The 24421-nt window shown below is 42.0% G+C and overlaps 1 protein-coding gene across 1 annotated transcript in view; it reads left to right on the top strand.

Moving 5' to 3' along the window:
- Positions 1 to 14515: 14515 nt before the first annotated feature.
- Positions 14516 to 24421, top strand: part of CMTM8 (CKLF like MARVEL transmembrane domain containing 8) — a gene marked incomplete at its 3' end in the record, with an annotated part of 36357 nt that continues 26451 nt past the window's right edge. Inside the window, exon 1 of the mRNA XM_082015022.1 lies at positions 14516 to 15332. Coding sequence (XP_081871148.1) covers positions 14595 to 15332 — 738 coding nt within the window. The 5' untranslated portion in view covers positions 14516 to 14594. The remainder of the gene's footprint in view (positions 15333 to 24421) is intronic.

The raw sequence follows: 24421 nt of genomic DNA, 5'->3' as shown, positions 1-24421 counted from the left end.
GGTGTCACAAGTGTTTAACTGGGGAAAGGAAGGTCTACTACTTAATTGTGGGGCACCACACTGTAAACAAAGTATGGGTTTTTTGGTGAACAGAATAATGCACTGTCTACCTGAAAGCCTCAAAGCATTTCATAAAATGAGAGCAATGTCCTAATTCCTCATTTACAAATAGGGTTGCCCAGCAAATCTGTGACTGTGCGTTTTATTCCTAATTTTAAGCCAGAGTTTCAGCCATTAATTAGGTCATTTCTCATCGTACTTTTAGCTCAAAATTGTATTCATTTTAAGGATGCATGGAATCAACTAGTAGAATAAACACGCAGGTATCTAAAATGTACCATCCAAAGGCCCTTTAATTCTAGTAAGCCTGAGTCAACAGGAAAACCATCACAAGAGAATTAGGATGGATTCATTTCTTTCATATGGGCATTAGCTTCTGAGGGGGTGTGCTTTCTCACTACATCAGTGTTCACCAGCTGGGTGTCTTTGATTGTCTGACTAAATAACACCCAAGCTGGCTCTGAGATACAGTAAACCTGGCAGACAAGAAGTCAGCTTCCAATGGCCTGCGTTGATGCTTCTTCACAACCCTCACGCCCTGGACTTCATTGTAGGGCTGGAGTCTTATGAATGAAGTACATAGATATCACAGGGGCTGCTTAATGCTGAAATAAAATGTTGTCCCAGAACACACAGCACATCATATTATTGGAAAGTGTAAAACTATTTCTCTTCTGCCTGTCTCCTGGCCACACGGAGTCTGTGATTTGCCATGAGCTGACAGAAAACTGAGCACTAAAAGGTAACACTTCTGTTTTGAATAATGCATGAGAAAGAGTATCTGCCTTCAATCCCAGCATGTGCAAAGGAGAGATGTTTGGCATTCAGATAAAATGAAACCTAGTTCTCTTGACAAGTTAGAACAGACTGATTTCAGATTCCTGCCAATACGCTTTGGGTAGAGACTTTCAAATACTCTCTATCTATCTATCAAATACTCTCTATCTCTCTCTTACCGAAAGCAATTGCAGAACTGGACTTTAAGAGGGGAACAGTAGGGTGATGCCCAGCAGAATGGCATCTCTGTTGGAGTTCCCCATGTCTAAATTGGATTTACCTAGTTGTTATATTTACCTGTTACCAACAGTATCTGTTTTAGAGTGATGGATGGGTAATTGTAGGGAGCATTGGGAACGGTATATTGATTATTTCAGTAAGTTACTAGAAACAGCATGAATTACTACTTTTAAATATATGTCCTTCTTGTAACTCATGCTGAAGGAATTGGTGAATAATAAATAGAGCACGGCTCTCGCCTGTGAGCAGTCTTGATTGTTCAGGTGGGGGTGACTGCCAAAGATACATTGCTCAGTATAATCCATATTGCACTTTGATGTTAGTGCTGCTTGTTGTCACTACACCATGTGTTTTGTTTTCTCAGCTGGATGGGAGTTATTTTGTGTCTTTCACAAAATCACAGAATCATTAAGGTTGGAAAAGAACTTTAAGATCATCAAGCCCAACCATCAACCCAACACCACCATGCCCATTAAGCCATATCCTGAAGTGCCACGTCTATATTTCTTTTGAACACTTCCAGTGATGGTGACTCCACCACCTCCCTGGGCAGCCTGTTCCAATGCTTGACCACCCTCTCAGTGAAGAAATTTTTCCTAATATCCAGTCTAAACCTCCCCTGGCGCAACCTGAGGCCATTTCCTCTCGTCCTATCACTAATTACTGGGAGAAGAGACCAACACCCACCTCACCACAACCCGCTTTCAGGTAGTTGTAGAGAGCGATAAGGTCTCCCCTCAGCCTCCTCTTCTCCAGACTGAACAACCCCAGTTCCCTCAGCTGCTTCTCATAAGACTTGTTCTCCAGACCCCTCACCAGCTTTGTTGCCCTTCTCTGGACATGCTCCAGCACCTCAATGTCCTTCTTGTAGTGAGGGGCCCAAAACTGAATACAATATTCGAGGTGCGGCCTCACCAGTGCTGAGTACAGGGGCACGATCACTTCCATAGTCCTGCTGGCCACACTATTTCTGATACAGGACAGGATGCTGTTGGCTTTCTTGGCCACCTGGGCACACTGCCAGCTCATGTTCAGCTGGCTGTCAACCAGCACCCCCAGGTCCTTTTCCTCCAGGCAGCTCTCCAGCTACTCCTCCCCAAGCCTGTAGTGCTTGTTGTGACCAAAGTGCAGGACCCGGCACTTGGCCTTATTAAACCTCATACAGTTGACCTCAGCCCATCGATCCAGCCTGTCCAGATCCCTCTGCAGAGCCCTCCTACCCTCCAGCAGATCAACACTCCCACCCAACTTGGTGTCATCTGCAAACTTACTGAGGGAGCACTCGATCCCCTCATCCAGGTCACCAATTCATCATCAATGTTCACCCTACAGCTTTTGTTCAAATCTGTTCCAGCTTCTCCCTTGCCTTTAGGTAGCTACACCTCTATGTGCTATTTTGTGGGCTCTTCATATCAAAGGGTGGGTGTACGTGTACACACATCTGCTCATCTATACAGGTAAACCCCTACCTGCCTTTTATTGAACGTTTGTGTGCACAAGTAAGCCTTGCAAGGGGCTGGGAATTTTGCACAGGCTTTTAGCAAGGCCACCAGGAAGACCAAGGTTCAGCTGCCTTTGCACTAGCTGTGTCCATCCATTCATTTAAAGCTGGCTGTGAAGCTAGCACATATACCTCTTCCAGATCATCCTGCAGTCTCTGGGATGGCAGTAAGTCAGCTTAATTAGAAGGATTAATTGAGAACACTGCTACTATTTTAGGGGAACAGTATCACATTGATGCTACCGGTCACTGAAGCTCTGAAATGCTACATTTGTAAAAAATAGTGCATATTCCATCTTGAGGTGAAAATAATGATAACATTAATTGAACAAGTTTGCCTTTTCTTTCTCCAAATCCAGGTTCGTTATAAACTCCATTCTAAAAACTGCAAACTACCACATCATGTTCTTGCCACAGAAACAGACCGCAGCTCTCAGTGTGATAGAATCTTTCTGAATAGTTTGTTTTGAGGACTTAGTGAATATCTTCCAGTTTGACAATTACTGAGCACAGGCATGTGGTGGTCTCAGAAAGTACAGCTTTGGGGATTTTTAGTTTGCCTTTTTGCAGGCTGGAGACAACTGGAAAGCAAGCCAAATCTGCTAGCAAGCACTGGCTGGGTTCCCGATCTATGTAAATAGTAATAGAGAGACATTTATGAAGCATTAGCTAGTGTTTAAAATGCAAACTTCAAACACAAAATACTTGCATCGCAGCTTCTCAGTAACTGTAAGCCATTTTTTAACATGCTATTTTTTTTGTAGTACCTACTCCCTATATTGTTGCGTCAAATATAAACCAACATGTATTGTAATACGTGATTTTGAAGGATGAAAATACGCACTTGAAAGCATTTTAGCAAAGTGAGCTCAAAGCAAGCTGTTCTGTATTGTGATAGCTGAGCAGAGCCAGCCTTGGAGTAAAGCCCAGTTTTTGCACAAGTGTTTTTAGTGGTATATTTAAAGCCAGTTTAGGGATTTTTCTAATTTCCACTTACTGTGCAGAGTTGCATTTGAATGTGACAGAGATGCTTCATTTTGTCTTTTTTTTTTTTTTTAATGCAGACTTCATCAGCATCATTTTCTCCAAGCTTCAAGTCAGGTGGTAATTACAGTAGCACTTAGTCATGCCAATCTTCCCTTGTCTGTGTTTAGTCTTATCCTCTGTTTTTTCGTCTGCTTTTTTTTCAGGCTGTGGGCTACTATAGAGAAGGAATACCTTACGTTACCCCCAGAGCTTTAGCCAGCACGGAAAAAAAAGCTCAGCATACATGGAATAAGATTTTCCAAACTTTCATATTGTTGGGTTTAATCTTTCTGCCACTTGTATCTTTATTCATATATTCACCATTTAAAACCAGCAGAAGCTCGGTTTTTTTCTTAGTGGTATTCCCTGGTGCAGTTGCTCAGGCTGATTTAAGCATCTAGAATATGTGATCACAACAAAATCTTGGTAGCTAGCAATGTCGCCCTTCACTCAGCCAGAGTGCTTAAACTTTGTAAGAAAAGTTGCTTAATTTGATTCTAAGTTATTGCTACTGTAGAGCCATAGTGTCCTACACTTGAGTGCTGTACTTCATTACCATTCTCATTCAAATAGTCTTCCTCAGAAATTTTGTCTCCAACTTACCCATGACTCTACATTATTCACAATTATATTCTAAAACTTGTAATTTGGCTGCTAATAACTATTTGGCTTTCACAATTAGCTTTCTGAAAGCAATCAGATCAGAGTCTGAAATGAGAGTGTGGAATGGGGTTGGACTGCCTACCCTACAGGTAAATTGGTTTAAGTGTAACTTGTCTATACTACGTGTGGAGAAAAAGAGGGAACAGAATGCAGAACATTGCACTCATTGGGTAATAGGGAGACCAAGTCAACTTTCTAACCAGTGCAAGAGCTGGTAATGCAAGAACATGCGCTAAAATACAGGTGGAGTGAAGACAAAGCTGTTGAGCAGTGATTTGAGCCCCTTTTTGACCTGTCATTCTGTACCAGGCACGGCTTCACAGCTTAGTTCAGCAATATTGTCTTCAAAACTAAAACCTGGGAAACATCTCTTCAGAGAACTTAGCAGTTGCTCAAGTGGAAGAGAGATTTCACAAACACACTCAGTATTATCAAAATGCACTGAAATATAACAATTGCTGTTGAAGTTCCCCCTCCCTTCCATATATCACTCTCCAAGTAAGAGACAGAAAACTCTTGAGATGAGAAAAATATGCTGTTCGTGCACTCTAGACAGCTTATAAAGAGGAAATATGCACTTTACTCACTTGCAGTGAGATCATGAGAGTTCAGAAAAATGCACTGATAGTCATCAGAAAGGCTGGCAAGAGAAATAACTGCAACCTCCTTGGGGTAAAGGTGCCCATTCTTTCTTGCACATACTGCATTTAACAACTGAGAAATAATCAGAAGTGCTGGCTGCCTCTTCATCAGTTTGTGATTTTTCTCAGAGCTAAACTAAGCAGGATTAGGTCTGACTAAGTGTCAGAGATAGGCCCTCAAAGCAAAGTTCCTCAGAATGTTCTTCCTCAAATTCTGAGGGAATTTTCCTCCTTCTCCCTTGACAATTGCAGATTCAGAGCAAAACATGGGAGCCCTAGTAATAGCAAGGCAGCCATAACCCTGGATATTAAGGTTTTTTTATGTGGGCTTAACAACCAAATAATTACAATGCTATTAGCACCTGTAGCCTGGTGTTGCTAGAGGTTGAGGTTAAATGATAGAAATTGAGCAAGAACACTCCAGGGACACTCCTGATGAATATTTATCCATTCAAAATAGGTACTGACCCTCAAGTGGGCTGGAAGTCTTGCTGGTTCCTTTTGCCTGAGAACTTGTGTGCTGTGTGCAAGCTCTCCCCTAGCACAAAGCCAGCATCACTGACTTTCTCATTGCTCCTGTCATCAATCCAAAAGTGAAGAGTAGGGAACTTGGTTACATGATTTGTGAATTATCAAATATTACAGTGATGGGGGCACAAGAAGCACTTCTGTGGATGATTGTGTTTAGATGGAACCCATCATGGAAGCGTGTGGGCTGAGTCAGGGGAGCATCCAAGGAGTGGGAAGCAGATACTGGGAGGTTTAAACATCTCTGCTCTTCCAATGTTGGGACACTAATTAGGTCCAGACTGGATAGACAGACATTTTTTAGGAAATAGAGTGGAAAGGCCTGTTATGGGAAAACTTGAGAAGCACAGCTCTAAGTACCTTGTTTTAATTACTGAGTTGGACTAGATGGATTTAAAACTCACTGTGTTACAATGACTGGGAACTCTGCACCAGGTAATCAGGCCTTGGATGAGTCCATGGCTGAAAATGACAACATGGTCCATTAGTGCAGAAGCTATAGGGTAAATAAGCAGGGAACCTAAACTATTCAAGACAGCCTGCTTGAGTCAGGATGAAAGCATTTCAGCTGTGCTGTTACAAGGAAGTTCCTGGGGTTGCTGACTGTGCTGAACATGTCCTAAGGAACAGGTGACTTCACTCCCTGGGACTGCTTGCTGTCTACCTGCCTCTGTGTGTTAAATTCACTTTTCACAGAAGGAATTGTATGCACGTGCACAGACAACACTCAAACAGGGAAAATGCTTAGTTTTCAAGTCTGCTTTCAGTTCTGAAGTATTACAGTGTTAACACACGATTTATATCTCTATTCAATGCAGTTTACTTGGGCTTACCCAGTCACAAGTTTTTGCATTGCTAGATAGAGTTTTGGAAAGATTATTTTGCTTTCAAAAGCATTATTTGGCTTGAGATGATTAGGAAAATATATTGAAAGCCAGTAGGCAGATCTCAAGAAATAGCTGATCCTCATATGCATTTTAATATGGATTTGGAATGTTTGGGGTTGGTGGTGATTTGGAATGTTTGGGGTTGGTGGTGATTTGGGTTGGCAAATTTTTTATTTTCTGTGCTGCCTTTGAGCAAACACAGTTTACTGCATCTGCTTTATTCCAGTATTGTTGACTGATTATAATGCATTGGTGGCTTTTTTTGGCACAACTTATGTCAGGGGATTCACTACCACACACACAGGGTAAAGGCTGCTTCTCTGTGTAGTGCTACTGGAGAGATTATGCCTCTCTCTTACTCATCTTACAGCTGATGCTTGCTAAAAGTTATTTTCAATCACGTTAATGATATACTCTGAAATAATGGTTTCATCTTCAAGGCAGGGATACGTACAGAGCAAGTATGTAGGGGATGTAGTCCTTCAAGCCCTGCCTTTTCTTCCCTTCCCCAAATTTGGAGGTGAACTTGAACTGTATCACACTCAGATGAGGTAGACTGTGGATCTGCAACCCCTCCATTCCCCTCTCCCAAAGAGGCAGTTGTCATGAGTCCTCACAGCTCCCTTTCTGTGCTCTTATAAGAAGACATGACCAAATACTTGTCTTTGTAGAAGAGATGCCTTCACCAGCATCTTTTTTTTTTTTTCCTTTGCTGTGTGTGTTTTTTTCTTCTTGCTGGTTGCCTTACATGCTGTTGCTTTACAGATGGGAGTACTTTTGCTAGTTGGAGTATGTCACCTATAACTCATCTTCTGATTAGAAAGATACCTTGAAATACCCCTTAAAATACCCCAATGTTGTTCATTGCTATTTATGAAGATAATTTATCAAATCCTGCATTTTGGCACTGATGAACTTAAGTAATCCCCTTACTTGTATTTATCTTACTTGTGAATTACATCAAGAAATCCTTCACTAGTGAATTCAGACAGCCCATAAAAGTAGGCTTCTCGCACAAGAGGGATGTTTATATGCAAGAAATAATCTCAGATTTCATCAAGGTAACACCTGGTTTGAACATATCCTTGCTAACTTTGATGTTTTTCCTTGTACTGCCTGCTTGAACAATGAATCATGAAAATATGACCTCCCTGATTAGTACTTCACTGAAATAGTAATCATAACATCACTTAAAAAGAAAGCACAGCAGTTTGATGCATGACCTTCGTTTGCACACGCTGATACATCTTGTTTCCTGAGCCTCTGATTGAATCCTTGTGAGGAAGGCAAGTAAGAAGTTATTTGATTGGCATATTCGGAGAACCACACTGCTTTTGTAAGATCATATATTTGATATATTTAGTGACTACTTTTTTTTTTTTTACATAATTGTTTGGGTCTAGGAGACATTCTTTTAATTATATAGATACGTATGTGTATACATATATTTATGTAGATATAAAACCAGTTTTCTGATCTACTGAGGAGACGAAGGTTAAGCTGTCACACTACCTGTCCCCATCTTCCTTCATAGTCTTTTAACCTATTGGTCAATTCCAGCTAGATGTGACAAAGTGGAAGAGTACCAGAAGATGTCAAATTCTTGTAAATGCCAAGATAACGTGCTAACCAAAGATTAGCAGAAAAAAGCTACATGGAGTAGATTGACTTTACAAACAGCCCTACTGCAGCGAGTACTTCCGATGGAGTCTGAACTTTCTTGAAAATTAAGGTGAGCCAACCTCAACGTTCACAGGAAATGAAGCTTTTTAATTGTGGGGCTTATGGGGACATCTGTGTTGTAACAAATCTCATGTCAGAATTGTCTCATAGTTAACATTAAGCCAGACATTCACCAACATATGATGGATTTAATTCACCTCAACATTAGTAATAAGAGCCACATCCATGTCAGAGCATCCTCTATTTACTCCAAATCTAATACCACAAACCACAGGGCTGTGCCATTTCACATAATTTAAGTACCTAGGTAATGAGGTTGCCCTCAGTAAAAAGGCTGTCTTTTAACTGCACTACGAGCATTTAGTAAAATCCTTCTTGGTATGTTTTTCGCACGGTTCAAAGAGCTTAGATAGCCTGACTCCTATCAGCTCTTCTCCCAATCTTCTAAAATCCCCAAATGAAAACCTTCCTTTCTTCTGAAAGTCTCTTTTCCCTCACTGATCTAGCAAAGAAGCATTACCCGTGCTCAGTAGCTAGTTAGTAGGGTGATAAATGACTTGACAGGATAAGCTTTCTCAAGACATGCCGTAAATGGGATAAGCCTTTGTTCTGAGGAAATCCCAGTCCCTTCAAAAGGCAGTCCGTCATCCATCCCCCAACTGCTCTATAGTTTGATACCACGCACTGTTCTCACACCGCCCAAAACCTGCAATTTTTGAAGCAAAGTGAATTGAGCAATTTAACAAAATTTGGCACTCTGATTGATTTAAAAATTCCAGCAGGTTTTGCTAGACTGGCAACAGACAACACACTCCGTTCCTCATAAATACATACAGCCATCATAGAAAAATAATTTTCTCTTCTACTTACCTCCTGCTTCTCTAGGCTCCTATTTCTCTTGCAATAGTTGTTTTCAGGAACCTAGAACAAAAGAATGCACTAAGCGTCTTGCATCAGTGCAGCTATTTTTTCATGCACTGACACAAGACTTACCAGGTATCAGCAGTTTTGCATGCTGGTTTTGTGCATATCTGTAACGCTAATGCTATGAAAGCATCCAGTAATTTTTTACAGTCATGAGCAGTGTTCTGTATATTCTAAAACACCAGTGCTTGTTTTGAGTTGAACTTGACTGTTTTGAGCTAGGGAGATTTGTTTCTTTGTTTTTGTTTTGTTTCAGGGCTAAGACTGTTCTATGAATACACACAGATACAGCCCAGCTAGAGAGGTTCATGAGATCCTTTATTCTGACACTGCTTCAGGACAAGGAGGTGTTGGTACTGCATGTACATTGTATAGCCAGGTGACTAGAGCATTAACAAGATTGTAGCTTTGTGGATTTAATTGGAATTCACTTCTGTGGTTTCTCAAATCACTCAGGTTATCTCGTCATGTTCTATGTAATACAGACCACAAAATTTGCCAATGTAAGCTTGGTAAAGAGTGTATTTTAAATAAATCTATAGCTTTGAATGATAGATTTTAAAAGATGGATAGTCTACTGCTTTACTTAATAAATTATTCAAATAGCTAATTATGCTGTATTAAAAAGGTAAGTTAAAACATCCCAACCAAGAAAGATGCTTTATTTTCAGTCTGAATTTGTCCACCTTCAGCTCCCAGCCATGGTATCTGGTTAGGTTTTTGCCTGCCAACTACTGGATGTCTTCTCTCTGTGTATATATGCACACAGCAAGCTCAAGTCACCTTCCAATAATTTAGCGTAATATAAGGCGCACTTTAGGTCTCAGGCATGTTTCAGGGTGTTGTTCCAACCACCGCAGGGGAAGATAGCTGCCTGCTAATACAGCCCGCAAGCAAGGTGATGCCAGAAGTTATGAGGCGGCTGTAAACTCTCTCCCTACACACAGATGATCCTGTGATGAAACCATGGTGGAATTGTTCAGTCTTTCATTAATTATCTAAAAACAATTACAGCATTGACAATTGTTGAAGGTGATCTTTTCCTCCAGCTGTTTTGCACTGGGCTTGGGTGCTGTATAAACATTACCTGCTGTGATTTACATAAACACTTAAGCAAACACCATCCTCAGCAAGTAGAAAACATACATGTCTTCAGTGGAAACATTTATATTCTATTCCCAGGGATTGTAATCACTGGTATATGCTTGTACCATAGTAATATTTAAAGGTCTATGGAGGGCTGGTGACCCCAATGAAAGTATTTATGAGTGTGCCTCAGGGACAGCCTGTCTGGACATGCTCAGGGGCAGAATAATCTCCCTCCTCACATAACATGACACCGGACACTTCAGTATTCACACTTGTGATGTGCAGGTGTGAGAAGGCATGGCCACCAGCTGTGCTTGGAGCTGTGCTTGCAGGCTCGCTGTAGAGAAAGACAGACAAGAAGCTGCCCATGAAATACAATATAGGCATATTCTTACATGTGCATTACAGATTTGAGGTCCCTGACCCCAAAATACAAAACCCACAACTCCCATTCTGAGAAGATTTGTACACAGACTTCACACTTCTCACAAAGAACTCTTAATTTGAGTAGATGTGCTCCCTGCCCTGAAGTTAAGCATATGTGCATAGCGTGCAGGGACGGTGTTCTAAGTACAAATGTGCTCTGGAGGAAGTTAGAAATCTTTCCTCAGCACAGTATCTAAGACATGCTTGTGTTTCAGGGCTGGGAGGGATTTTTAGATTCCCAGAGCAGATAAAACCGCTGGTGAAAGGCTAATGCACAGAAAATACATGGCTTATGTACTTTGTTACTTCTTTTCTCAGCACAGTCTCTATCACCAAACAGTTTACTTAGTGTCATGATAATGGGTTTCAAAAAGGAAAAAAAAAAAGAAATCTTAAAGTCAGTGTGTCACTGTTCACAGCATGGAGTTAATTCTCTGTATGGTGGTGCATATGTTCTAAGACAGCTTTTTGGCAGGTAAAATGTCTGTGTGTCTACAGTCAGGCCTTTGTCCATATAATTCAAGTAAATGTCTGGTAAAGAAATATTTGCGAGAAAAGGGGTACAGAACATAAAGAGCTAAATTTTGCATTTTCCAGCATTACGGTAGTAATTTATGTAGTATCTGATGATCAAATCCCATGCACTGTCATTACTTGGACTCTAGTTTCAATTGGTATAGATTTTATCTTCACTAATTTTGCAGCACCCAAGCTGCAAAACCAAGCAAGCCTCATGTTCAGTAACCCCACATACAAACACAGATCTTCTACAGGTTTGCAGAATAATAGACATTTTGCAAATATGAGCATCTCATCTATTCTTCTTCTGTTGCAGCAACATTAGAAGATACAAGTATCTCAATCATGAAAACCATCTTTACTTTGGAAAATACCGGTTCATATACAGTCATTTGCCTTGATTGATCATCAGGCATGCTTACAGCACATGTCACTACCAAAGTACAAATCAAGTATTTCTGGTTTGGGTTAGTATAAATCAACTTTTCTGTATGGTTGTGAGCTGCCAAAGACTAATAAATGTTTTTAATTATTTACTTAAATATGTTTGTAGCTCAAAGCCTACACTTTGCTGATTCTGAAAAGACATCAGGAAATATTCCAAACATTTCTTGATTTAATGCTGACTAAAAATACCTCATCCTCAGATTAGCACAGTGGGATGTCAAGGGTGAGAATATTCATCCTGGACATCCGACACAAATCCATGTTCCTTACGTATGACCCGGGTTCCACGGAAAGTACAATTCCTTTCTTGCCCTCTTCAGAGTAAGTTCCCTTAGCTTTCTTAGATCACTCCTAGGTGGTTTAAAAAGAGTAAGTTTTTGTTGCTGATGACCAGTGAAAAATCTCAGTCACCTTTCCTTTTATATGTTTACTTGTTTTACTTACCTAAAAAAAAGTCTGAATAACTGACATTTGAAAATTCTAGTATTTGGGAGGGGGGAAGGGAAGCTGTATTTCAAAAACAGAAAACCAGTTCAGGAAATTCCAGTCAGCTCCACTCCTTGGGCCTGTGAGCCTACTTTAATTAGCACTTCCAGTTGGACAGATTGTTGCTAAGAAGGTAGTTCTAGAGAGCTCAATCAGTAATCTTAAAAATGTTGATACCTCAGGATTTGAGAACCAAACCAGCTTAAATGGAAGAATCTGTTAATTAGATATCGAGACATTCAGGAATAAGCCCTTTACTTAGAAACCTGATAATACTTGTATCAGCTATTTTGCTTTTACTAAAACATTTACATTGAAAGGCTTTACCAAGTTACTTCACAGTTTACTTCATTATAGTAGTTGACAAACAGAGGTTACAATCTTGACTGGTGTTTAAAAGCATCACCAATCCTTCCCTTGAAAGGTTAATTTAAAATACAGAAAATGGGACACTTTCTTCTCTCTTGGTAGTTGTGTAATAAGAGGTTGATTGTTCAAGCCGCAGCATTCAATTATTTGGCTTCTGATGCTATCTACACGTAAAACAATCTAGCTAAGCTCAGGTGGTTCCTGCAGGCTTTCCAGTTCTAGCCTTCAGCACAAGGATGCAAAACAAAAAAATAGAGCCTCATAGTCAACATTTAAAATGTAAAGTATTATGTTGTCAAGTTAAAGAATTAATTTTGCTTCCTGGAATATCAGTGATACAGAAAAACTTCTGGAGTGTTTGCCCTTTTTTTAGTGAAACCTCGTTCTTCGAATATGTTTGCCAGGGAAAAATGTGTTGAGGAAGAAAGTGGAAGCCAGTGTTCAGAGATGTTGCCCAGAAACATAGCCACCCATTTCTTGTTGAATTTGTCATGATACTAGATCTCTAGAACAGACATTGAAAACTTATGCTATATTAATAGATTTAATATAGTTGAAACAGAACACAAATGTATCCCTATCTGTGGTTTTGGTTTACTTTTTTTTTGCAGAGGACCTGGGATGCTCAAATGTTAGATGTGCAAACCAAAAGCAATGAAATTTATTGCTCTGAGTCTGATGGTTGAAAGAGAAACAACGCTGACCTCCAGAAGTTTAGGGAGAAAAATAGAGAGTTCTAGCATCATGCATCAAAAATGAGACCACTGAATGATGTCCTGGAAACATGGTGAGAATATACATCCAGTGTAAAATACATCAGCTCTCAAAGGTGGAATGATGTGAATGACTCAAACCATTTTTAAATTTGTGTTAGTTTTGTTATTGGCATGAATTTTAGCCCCACATTTACTCACTTTTACTTACTGATCTTATAGGTGGGAAACCAAAAAGGCAAGAGTCTTTCAGAAGAGAAGATCAATGCTGTTACAATGGATCCTCACGAACAGCAACAGGGGCATCTCAAAGCGGCTCTGACATTGGAAGGAAGCTTGGCAGTACTGAACAATCAGATAAAGCACTTTTTATTTGCAAGCCAGTTGAAGCAGGTCTCTAAACAGACCAGTTCACAGATGTGTTCTGCTCCTTTAAAATCTCAGCTCTTATTGAAGAGAGGATAAAACAGGAATGCAACAAATACAGAAATGCTGGTAACTCCACAAAAAAATTGATGGTTTTGCCAAAAAGTGTAAAATTCCTCATTCATGATTAAGATGTTGTGTTAAATTATTTGAGTGTGTGGCTTGCTAATGGTCTTTTTTTTTTTCCTCACAAAGAACTTACATGATCTGTGTATCATATCATGCTCAGTGGCTGGCATCTCATTCTGATGACCTGCAGTTCATGTTTGCAAAACTCTGCCACATTTCTTCTGCCATCTTAAATAAAAAAGTCACCGGTGCCTATGAGTATGCGGAGGCTCCCCAGAACCCAAGCCAAGACACACGTTCCAAGAAGCTCATGGAGCCTGTGCTGCGACACACACTGTGAGGAGAGGCACAATCACACACAAGAACCAGTTCCTTTGGGTAATACACATTTCCCATATTTCTAGGAGAAACTCTGCCATTCTTCTCCTCCCTCCTCAGCTGATTGAATCCATTGCTGAAAGGTAATACTGCAAAATCCATCCTTTGTTAGGCAGTAGGAGAGCAGCAGTAAACAATCTGAGGACAATAGCCACCAGACATATGGAAAACACTTCATTTTTACTGAGCTGCTGCATGTAAATGCTTTGCTAATGAGAATTCCTGAATCTTGAAAAAAACTATAACCTACTTGCTTGTTGTTGAAACACCGTACTTTTTGTGGAACGGAAGATCACTTCAGCAGCTCTTAAATGACCCGGAAACAATTTTTTTTTTAAAGGTGACACTTTAGACTGGAAAATTACTAAGAAATATAGGGTAGGGAACAGCTCGACACTCTCAGGTAGTAGGCCAATAATGATCTCATACTTCCCATTTCCATTGACTTTCATGGCTTTTTTTTGCACCATGGAGACTCTTGGTTGTTTGGCAGATCCCAGCTAAATCCCCATTTACAGCTCTGGGAGGGCTGTGGTACTCTTGTTCCCTGCTCGTGGCACTTCGTGGAGGTTCCTCTCCCAACAGCGTGCCACGGATGAGTGATGGCAGCCAGTGGGGACAACAACCCGCAGGGCCAGCGCGTCTCCTGTCAGCGTTTGCTGCCTGTGGAGCCAGAGGCAATGGTCTAGATGGACAATGATGGCAGGTGGCTGGGGTTGGACCCCCCAAATCGTGCTCATCCATGAGGCTAAGGCATGGCTACCCGGGGGGTCTTTTTCCAGAGAAGGGCTGGCTCAGCTTGGCTCCTGGGCCGCACTGGAAGCAGATGCAGTCCCAAGGCCTCTGGGTGTATGAAAGTCCGGGAGAGCAAGGATGGTTTCAGAGGGGCCCCACCTTGCCCTCTGAGGGTGCTTCCCTAGCACCGGGGATCCCCCGCACCACCAACACCGGGACGGGGTTCCCCACACCGGCCTTGGCGGCCAGTCCCCGGGGCTACCACCCAACAGGCGGCCGCCCCCTCCGTGAGGCGGCTTCCCCGCTGCCGCCCCGGGGGCAGCTACGGGAAGGCTGGGCGGCCTCCTGGGCGGGCGGCTCCCCACCGGACCCGCCTCTCTGCCTGGGGCCGGGCGCCGAGCACCCTCCCTCTCGCGCTGAGGCGAGGGGCTGCCCGCGGCGCCCGGGGGCCACACAAAGCGGAGGGCGGCGGCACCTTTCCCGCCGCCCGTCAGGCGGCAGCCGCCCCTGCCTCCGCCCCGCCGCCGGGTTCGCGGTTGGCCGGGAGGCGCGGGACAGCCCCGCGGCGCTGACGATGGAGCCGCCGGTGCCGCCGCCTCAGGAGCAGCCGCCGCGCCCTCGCTCCCACACGGTCACCACCACTAGCAGCTCTTTCACCGCCAACCTGTCGGCCAGCTCCAGCACCCTCGCCTACGACAGGGAGTTCCTGCGGACCCTACCCGGGCTTCTCATGGTGACCGAGATTGTGAGTGACCCCGGGCAGGCGGCGGCCATGGAGGAGCCGGGCGGGGGCGTGCGCGGAGGGGATCTGCGGCAGGGCGGGGAAGCGTCGGCCCCGGCACAGGGAGCTCGGCAGGTTCTCGGGTCACCGCTGTGGAGAGTTCCCGCTGTGCTTCGGAACTTGGGCGCTTTCCCCTCAGCTCGTCACCTGACGCGGCTTCGATGGGTCCGTACCGGCAGGTGAAGGGGAGGGAAGGGAGGGCTTGGAAACATGGGCGGCTTGACGGGGAGGGCACAACGCTCCCACCTCGAAACTAGCGACAAATGCAAAAGTAAGACAGGGCACATGCAGGGCACAAAAGTCTTTTTAGTCTCCCGCAGTGTTTGCGGTATTGTCGTCTCTCCTAGCGGAAAAAGGAGTTTTGGCAGATCGAGAACTGGCTTTTGGAGGCTCTTCTTCAACTACACTGGTCGTATACGCTTCGTACTTTATAGCGGACAGATAACCGTGAGGTGAGAGTTAATTAAGCAAGTTATCTTCATTTTGTAGATCAGTAAAAACATTTCCGTATGCTCCTTAGTGATTAGATACACTTGTGCAGGGCAGGATAGGAACTAACACCTTTTGGGTTTGGTAGTGATTTTATTTTGTGCAGGTACTTTATAAGGTGTAAAGGAAGGCACAGGTAGCCAGGCAGTATGGGGTTTAGTCACCTGTCTCAGTGGCAGGCAGTGAACAAGACAATGCTGGGGTTCCTCTGCAGGCCTGCCTGCTCTCGGCGAGAGCAATAGATACTCGGCATCTCCGCTTAAAAATAATGCGTTTCTTTTAAGTCTGCTCGTGTACGCTGTTAATAGTTAAAGAACTTAAAGAGCTGGTGGCCCCAACTGATTTTTTGAGTTCTGCATGATGTTTTTGCTTTGATGATGCTGGAAGGATTAATTTACCTAACCCGATTAATTTGCAAGGCTTGAAAACGTTGTGTTTCACCAGAGCAGTGGAATGACTGTTAGTTTTGCTGACTGCAAAGTTAAAATAACGAAGTGAAGCGTGGAGGTGATTTGCAGTGTAGGACCGCTGGCGAGAACAGTGCCATTGGAGAGAGGATGCGCGTTGAGGTTCCAGCTGCTGCGCGGGCAAGTGGTGGTGAGGCTGTGAAGTCAGAGCCTGCTACCAGCTGGTACCTTGCATGCTGGCATGGTTGGGAATTCTGGCAATCTGTAGCAGGTAGGTGATTGTAGGCTTCTTTCAGTTGTTAAATGCATCTTTCAGTTGTTACATTCAAGGGATGCTTCACTATCAGAGTTGCGGTAGATCTGTGAATAAAGAAGTCTTAGTTTTTGAAGGAAAAGCTGCTTTCTTTTCCATTCCCTTTCAGCTACTAATTACAACAGAATTATGAACCTTTCTTGTACTTTGTCTGAAGAGTGATCCCACTGTAGACTGTTAGAGAGGTGCCCAAGGCTTTTCCCAAGCCTTGCTGGAATGTTGTGTATTCAGCCTGGTTGCAAATACTGCATCAGCTGCAATTACATTGAGTTACACAGCCACGGGGCGTAGACAGGCTCTTGCTTACTCTTTGTGGGATGTGTGCTTTCTAGTTTGTGTTGACAGGTGATGATATTTGTGTAGCTTACCTTTCTAAACAGGGTGATGATCGTTTTTGGGGTGACTTTGTTTCCTGTCAGCCATTTCTGACTCAGAATCACAGAACCATTAAGGCTGGAAAAGACCTCTAAGATCATCAAGTCCAACCATCAACCCAACACCACCAAGTCCACTAAACCATATCCTGAATACTCCTGGAGTAATTATAAAATGATTCTTCAGTCACCACTTTGAGATGCTTGAGTCCATTAATATTGACATTTAGAGCCAGCTTTGGTTTAAGTTTCAGGAGTACTTGAGAACATGTTTACCAGCTTCAGAAACAACCTCAACGCTACCTAACTTTGTAGGCTAGTGTAGAGTTGTGTCTGGACGACAGGCTTCCATGTATGTGTTTTTATTCATCAACAGTGTAAAGATGGGTAGTTCCTGGCCAACTCAAAGGAGCTGACAAGTCTTTAATGTAGATGAACTTATACTGGTTTGTGATGATGTATTTGAGAGAGTGGAGGACAGTTTTAATATGAAGTTGAAAGCAATAAGGCAGGTCCTACAGAAGTAGAGTCTTGCTAGATGCTGCCTTTGAGGAAATACTTCTGATTCTTAAGCCCGCTTACTTTAAAGCAGATAGAGTAGCTGTTCTTCTGTGAACTTAAAGGAAAAGAAAAACATATTAGTGAATACCTTGGTATGGAATTAACTGAAATAAAACCAGTTATTAAAATCAAATAAGTGAGTTTATATGTGTATGTGTGTATATATGTTTGGCATTGGTTTTTGGCCAAAGCTTTTCCACCATTTCTGTGTGTTCTTTTTTTATTCTGACAGAAAAATGTGCTTTAAGAGAGCATGGCTAGCTTTACACAAGATCTCCATTTCAAAATGGGCTATGCATCTTCAGCAGTAACAGAGTTGTGTGCCCTAAATCAGTCAGTTTCAGCCTGTTCTGATCATCCTATATAGATATATAAAAGTTGTGGCTTCCTTGCGTGGATTGTCTCTTCAGGATATTTCTGACCCTCAGTACTGATCCCCCAAGCTCACAGCACGATCTTTCTGGTAAGGACTTGCAAACCTGTAAATGGGACGAACGGTGTGTCTGTATTTCATTCTCTGGAGTTTGCAGCCTGGTAGATCACTTTGAGTCTAAGCACCAAGCTTTGAAGTGCAGCAGCTGTAGTAAGAGCATACCTTTGCTTCTGCTGCCCCTGCTCTGAAGACATCTGCGAGACAGACAGAGAAAAAGACTGTTGCTAGCAATATCTGTTACCACTGCAGCTACTCTTCTGCCAGACGCCATGTTCATTAGGGTATTATGTTAAAGGTAAGCTAGGGGTGTTAAACAATAGTGCTAAATGTTCTGAGAGTTTGCACTGTGGGGCTGCATAAATATTTGATTATTGCTGCTGTCAGCAAGAGGAGTGCAGTCTGTGACTCCTGGCTCTGAAACTGGACCTGTCTTCTCTGTATAGGCAAAGGGCAAATTTGTGTTACTCCTGCAACCAAAGAGGATGGAAAAAAGCACAAAGTAACCGCAGAAATTAAATCTTTCAGTCCCTTAAATGAAGGATCTTGATCAGGTTTTGCTCCTACCTCCCTAATTTGGGTGCTGTGAAGATGAATTAACTGCTACATGGATTTCCATGTGTGCTGGTAACCAGCCTACTTCACTGAGGCTGTAGTTTAATGGGACAGTAAATTTAGCTTAACGGCTCCTTGCAACGTTGCAAAACACTGGTCTGCTATTAACTCAGTCTGCTGTTTCCAATTTGTTCAAATTGAAGTAGCTTTATAAAGACAGGTTTTATGATGGATCAGGTATTATCTGTCCTTTATGTAGCAGCTTTAAAGCCAGCATAAATTTGGGATGAGGTTGACACTGCATATGCAGCAGTAATGGAGTCATGTACCCAAAGCTGGTTCAGCTTAATTTTGTAATGCCGTTTGGTCTAGCACTGTACACGTCTAGTATGAATGAATACTGAACTGCAGCCTGAAGTGTAGGCTAAATTACCTGGTGCTGACAGATTTCCCTTGCCTTCTACATCTGCCTCCGTGACCAGAGAGCGTTTAAGGTTTCCTGCCACTTTCTGGGAAAGAGCTGGCATCAGTTTATTTCAGTGCAAAGAGCAAAATAGGAAGTGCGACTGGATTTATGAGAGGGGCCTTTGGGAACTAGAATAAAACACAGCTTTGGTGTGTGGAAGCTTATCCAGATTACTTGTATACAGAAGTAATGATGCTTGCTGAACAGGGCAGGGGCTTCTGACTCTGGAGGCTTGAATTCACTGGCCTTAGTTGGCCAGTGACTACTGACAATGAATTTATCTGCATCTGTAACTTTTCTGAATGACTTCCCTGTTCATTGAATATGGATACAAATATTTGTAAGGCACACTGAGATCTGTTGGTGAAAAGTAGTATATAAGACATAAGTGGTGTTACGTAAAGTCTTTAATTCAGATGTCAATCACCAGAGTTGACACTGCAGTAAAAATATATCCTATAGAAGATAATTGATACTTACTCCTATAGTGTAACTCCCCCTCCCCCCCAGAGGATTTTATATTTTCAAAAGAAGCAAGTACAGCAATTTCCAGACATATCTTTTGAGTGTTTCTTTTCTGTACAACGGTGGCCCAGAAAGACTATCTGTCTGTCTTCCTGGGAGTTTTATGGCCAAGATAAATGATCGCTAGTGATACCTTCTCAGAGCTTTAAATCAGCTTCTGAAGTCAAGCATTATGGATCACTTTGCAGAAGTGGAGAGTTTTGTGGTTGCTATGGATGTAGTTATAAAAATATTTACTTTCTAGCACAGTGACATTGATTCCTTCAGATTGTTGCTTCACACCAGTATGTTGCTAGATACAGTCTCTCATAAAAGTTGCCCTACTAATTTTAAGGCTTGCGATGGTTATTTGTCCTTAACAGAAACACACGCTGCATAGCTTGGAAAGGTTTGGAAGGTTGTTACGCTGCTGCTGCAAGTGAAAGCTTGTGATGGTGTAAATTTTAGTAAATTGTAATTACAGTTACATTTCTTCATGCTATTCTGTGCAGATTAGTCTTTGAGTGCCCAGAATAAGATTTTACTTGAAATAGAAGCCTGATAGGAGGTTATTTACATGATTGGCACCACATAAAATTATGGTTCAAAATTACATTTCTGGACAATAAAAGTAATTTTGATCACTATTTTATTTTCTTCAAATGAAAGACCTTTGAATGCTTAATTGAGACAAGAAATCTTGTTGAATTTGCTTATTCTAGTAGAGTGGTGAGTCTGAAAATACTAAGTAGATGTTGAAAGTTATGTCAGTTTTAAGATATTGAGGTTACCAAAACCAGAACAACCGGCCATGTCCAAATGTTTGTTCAATAGGCTTGTCCCCCCCCTTTTTTCCCTAAGAGATGCATCAAAATCTTGTACAGATATTCAGGTTTTGAATTAAGTTAGCGATAAATTAATAATAAATGTTAAGAAAAACAGCATTAATACAGTGTGACCATCTACTGTGAAAAACGTGAAAGACAAAAATTGTACTTAATTTTTTAAAGCTCTCCTTGTATTTAGCTTTTTCTCTTAGTCTTATGCCCTCTCTGACTGTCGTTCAGTTTTGCATGTAGATCCCATGCTGCTTTTATACCCCCAGTTCTTTGATAGCCCTCAAAAACACAGCCCCTTTCCTCACCTGAGTAGCAGCAAGACTTTCTCTTCTATCAGGAACTGTAGCTTTTTTTTTCCCTGTTTTTTCTTTTTTTTTTCCCCTTATAATGCAATTTTTACTGCAGTCATAGCATGTCTGCTTGCATGTAGTTGACAACACTGCGGCAACTTGTGTTGAGCAAGTGCTTTGCCTAGAGGAGTTGTATGTAAGCGTGATCCTAAGACAATTCACTTCGACTTACTGAGTGAAAAGTAGTATCCTGTACTAGTCAGTCACTTCATCCAGTAGCTTCATTTTTCTGTGCATGAATAAGAAAACGCACGATATAAAGTCTAAGCTCTCTCCTTTGCTCTTGATCAGATAAAACTCTCACTGAAGTCAGGTTTCTGTTTCTCTGGTGTTTAGGTGCTGTTGTTCCATAGCTAACCCTTGGTGTAACTGTCCTTAGTGTAGTGGATATGCACATCTATGTGATTTCCATCTTCCTTTAGGATGATATTGTTGTTTAAAGTTCTGTTTCCTTAAAGGTCTTTCTTTTGGTTTCCTGGTCAAGATCAGGGTGCTTCCTTGGGAAGAGAGAACTGTTTGGGGAATACAAGAAAAGAGAAGCTTTGGAAAGTGTTGTCTGGAACGTGTTCCAAGTGCAGATAGAAACAGTATTAGGACTGACAGGGTGAAAATGCCTCTCAAATGGAATGCAGATATTTTACAAAAGGTCAAAAATGCAAAATATTCTCAATACCTCAGGGTTAAAGTGGAATATGTACGAAATGTCATTATTTCTTCATGAGAAGAATGCTTTAAAGACATACTTAAATATCAACTTTGTTCTTGGGTAGATAGTGAATACAATGTAATTCCTTCTCCCTCATCCCTCCCAAGCACTAGAAAACAATTTTTTTTCCTTTGTACCCACAAAAATTCTTATGCAACCCAAAGCTAATTTTAAATAATTTTTTTGGCCTTCAGTAGCCTGTGTCTGTATGTTGGTGAAATGTGCGGTCCTCCCTTTACTCCTAATGGAATAGGTACAGCTTCCTAGGCGCTTAGCTTTAGCATGGTGCTGTGGCTGGGTGTGTGAGTGCTGAGGCTAAAACCATCATGGTCTGAGGACCAAGGCTAATAGTATAGTTGGAAAGAGATTGGGACTGCATCCCTGAAAACTGCCTTTTTCCAGCTATGCCAGCTGGTCCTGGTCTAATAAAGATCATTATAGAAGCTATGGAAGACCTCCCCACACTCCGAAGTCCCACATCCTTGGGTAATTGTGCTATGGGAACTGAATTGCTTGTGAAGACAGTGGTATTGTCAGATACAGCAAATGATAGAGATACTTGATGCTGTGTTTTGTCTTAAAATTAATACAAATCCTGGACTTGTCTGTGTCCCTTTTCTCTGTGATTGTTGTTTTTTGGTGGGTTTTTTGTTTGTTTGTTCTTTTTTCTCCCCTCATGTTATAGTCTTTTTTGTTTTTTCCTCTTTCCACACTGGGATTCCTGCCTTCTCCTTGGAATGATTCATTATACACTGTTAAGACCTCAAATTAGAGGATTTTAAAGTAGCGTATGCCTATCTAAAAAAAACATTTTCCATGTCATGTATGATGAAGAAGTATATTTGCTGGCAGTGTAGTAAGATTGTGAGCAGGGAAACGACGAAGACAAAAAGGTTAATTGACTATGAGTCACACAGGACTCTTGCAAAATCATAAATGGCCCCCAAGTTTCTGATTCCTAGTCTTAACCATTAACAGCTCCTACAGCAAGAGCAGATGCCTGTCACTCCCTGCCCTAGGATGCTGGGAGCCTTCCTGCATCTCCACGGAGCCTGCGGATGTGTCTGCCCTGCCCTGTGCCCTGCACCAACTGCATAGCAGCAGCAGGCAGGGATAGAGTGCAGCAGCTCAAGGATTCTTCTTAACAATTGAATTCTCAAAACCACAGAAAAATTATCTGGGGGACTTTGAGCCCTTCTGAATGGGAAGTGTAGTAGGAATTATGATGTGCTGTCCTTGTTTGGTGAGTGCCTTCTCATTCAGCCTGCTGTTCTTTCCTGGGAATAATAGTGCCATATAGTCAGCCTCTGATGCTCCTGCTTTTATTTATTTATTTATTTATTTATTTATTTATATATATATGCATGTATGTATTTTTTTCAGCTTTGTTTTTCTTTTGGATAAAGTACATATTGTAACAGTGTGATATTTCTGCGCTTGTTCCTGTTTTAATTCCAGAAAAACAGTAGAAAGTGTGTCCTTGCAGAGAGGACCAAGCCCTCTTTTCTAGGGTCAAACAGCAAATAGATTTTAGCATCCATCAGACCTTTGGCAAGGTAGTTCTCTTTATGTGGCCTGAGCCAGTTCCCGTGGAAGCTGCTGACACTGATTCACTGCCTCTGAAAGGAGTGGCTCAGGTAGGTATAAGACTGATAAAACTCCAGTGAAGGCGAGACTAAGGAAAGAATCAAGGCACTGCTTTCAGTGGGAGCTGGGTCTGGTGCAAGGGAGGCTTGGTTTTAAGCTTATGTTAGTGAACTAAAAGAGGCTGGGGTCCTGGTTCCACAGTCATTAATACTGGATCCAGGCTTTGCCAGATCACTTCGCTACACAGCCTTGGATCAGCCCTGCATGTGACTGCATTTTTGCCAAGTTAGAGCACAATATTGAGTGTTTACACTGTTCGCTTTTGCAAGGTATGGGTGTGCAGATGATGCTGATGCAACCACGAGTTTGCTGAGACAAAAATCTTCAAAGCAAAACAAAAACAATTTCCACGAATTGGTGTCGTTAGAGAGATGCTGTCCCAGCAGTTTGTTCTGGGCAGCCACAGTGTTTCTGAGACAGTATGAGATGTGCTAAAATCAGATTTTGTAGAACTGAAGTGAACTAAGTAAGCATGGTAACAATCAGCAAGACATTATCAGTCTTTGGATTTATCATAATCTAGTTACAAAGACTAAATATATTGAAAAATGCTAGGTAGGACTGGAAGGAGGCCATGTGAGGAAAGCAGCCTCTCTGATCATACTCTGATAATTTCTGCTTGTGTTTAGCTGGTGGCCTGAAATGCACAACTTGAAAGGAAACCTGACAAGAGCCTCTGCTTCATACCTGAGAACAAACCTGGTTTGTATCATCAGCTTTAAATGTGACTTCTATGTCCAGGCCTGGTTTTAAATATATTCGAGGTGACACTGTTTCACACAGAATCAATTTATTTAGCCTGGAAGTTATACAGCCACTAACAGGCTCCCCCCATCCCCCCATGTGTGTATAGTGGTTACATGAAAGAGTCCCTTTACTATGTATTTTAGCATCTGTTCTCTTCATTCAACAGTAGTCCTATTCCCAAGGCTGCAGCTCCTGCAGCAGGTAATAGCTGAATATGGCAGTGCAGTTTTGAGAAAAGTGTGAGGAACCATAGAAGAAACTTAAATATGGAGACACAGAGAGTGTTGCAGGCAGGAATTAAGCATTGGGTGCCAGGGGAACAGGCGAAAAAGCCTCCAACAAAAAGAAAACCTCTGCAACGTGTCTTTAAAATAACACTTCAACTGATAATACCAGCCTTGGTTGTCTCCAGCTGGAGACAGCCACTGTAGGGCAGACTCTGACAAGGATCAGGTGAGGGGAGAGTGAATCCATGGTTGGATGCCTGTTACGACTGCTGTAGATTGGAAAGCATAAACAAGTGCAGAGTTGTCCTCTACGGGCTCAGAGCACAGCTGTGATACGTGCTGGGGAGAGCGGTGCATTTATTCAATCCTTAGAGGGGAAAAAAACCACCACAAAATGACAGCACCTGCATTGATTTGGTTTTAGTTTAATTTCTTAAA

This window comes from Phaethon aethereus, assembly GCF_964289735.1.
Source record: "Phaethon aethereus genome assembly, chromosome: 2".
NCBI classification, from domain to species: Eukaryota; Metazoa; Chordata; class Aves; order Phaethontiformes; family Phaethontidae; genus Phaethon; species Phaethon aethereus.
Note: the sequence above shows the minus strand (reverse complement) of the source record. Positions and strands in the feature narration are given on the sequence as shown.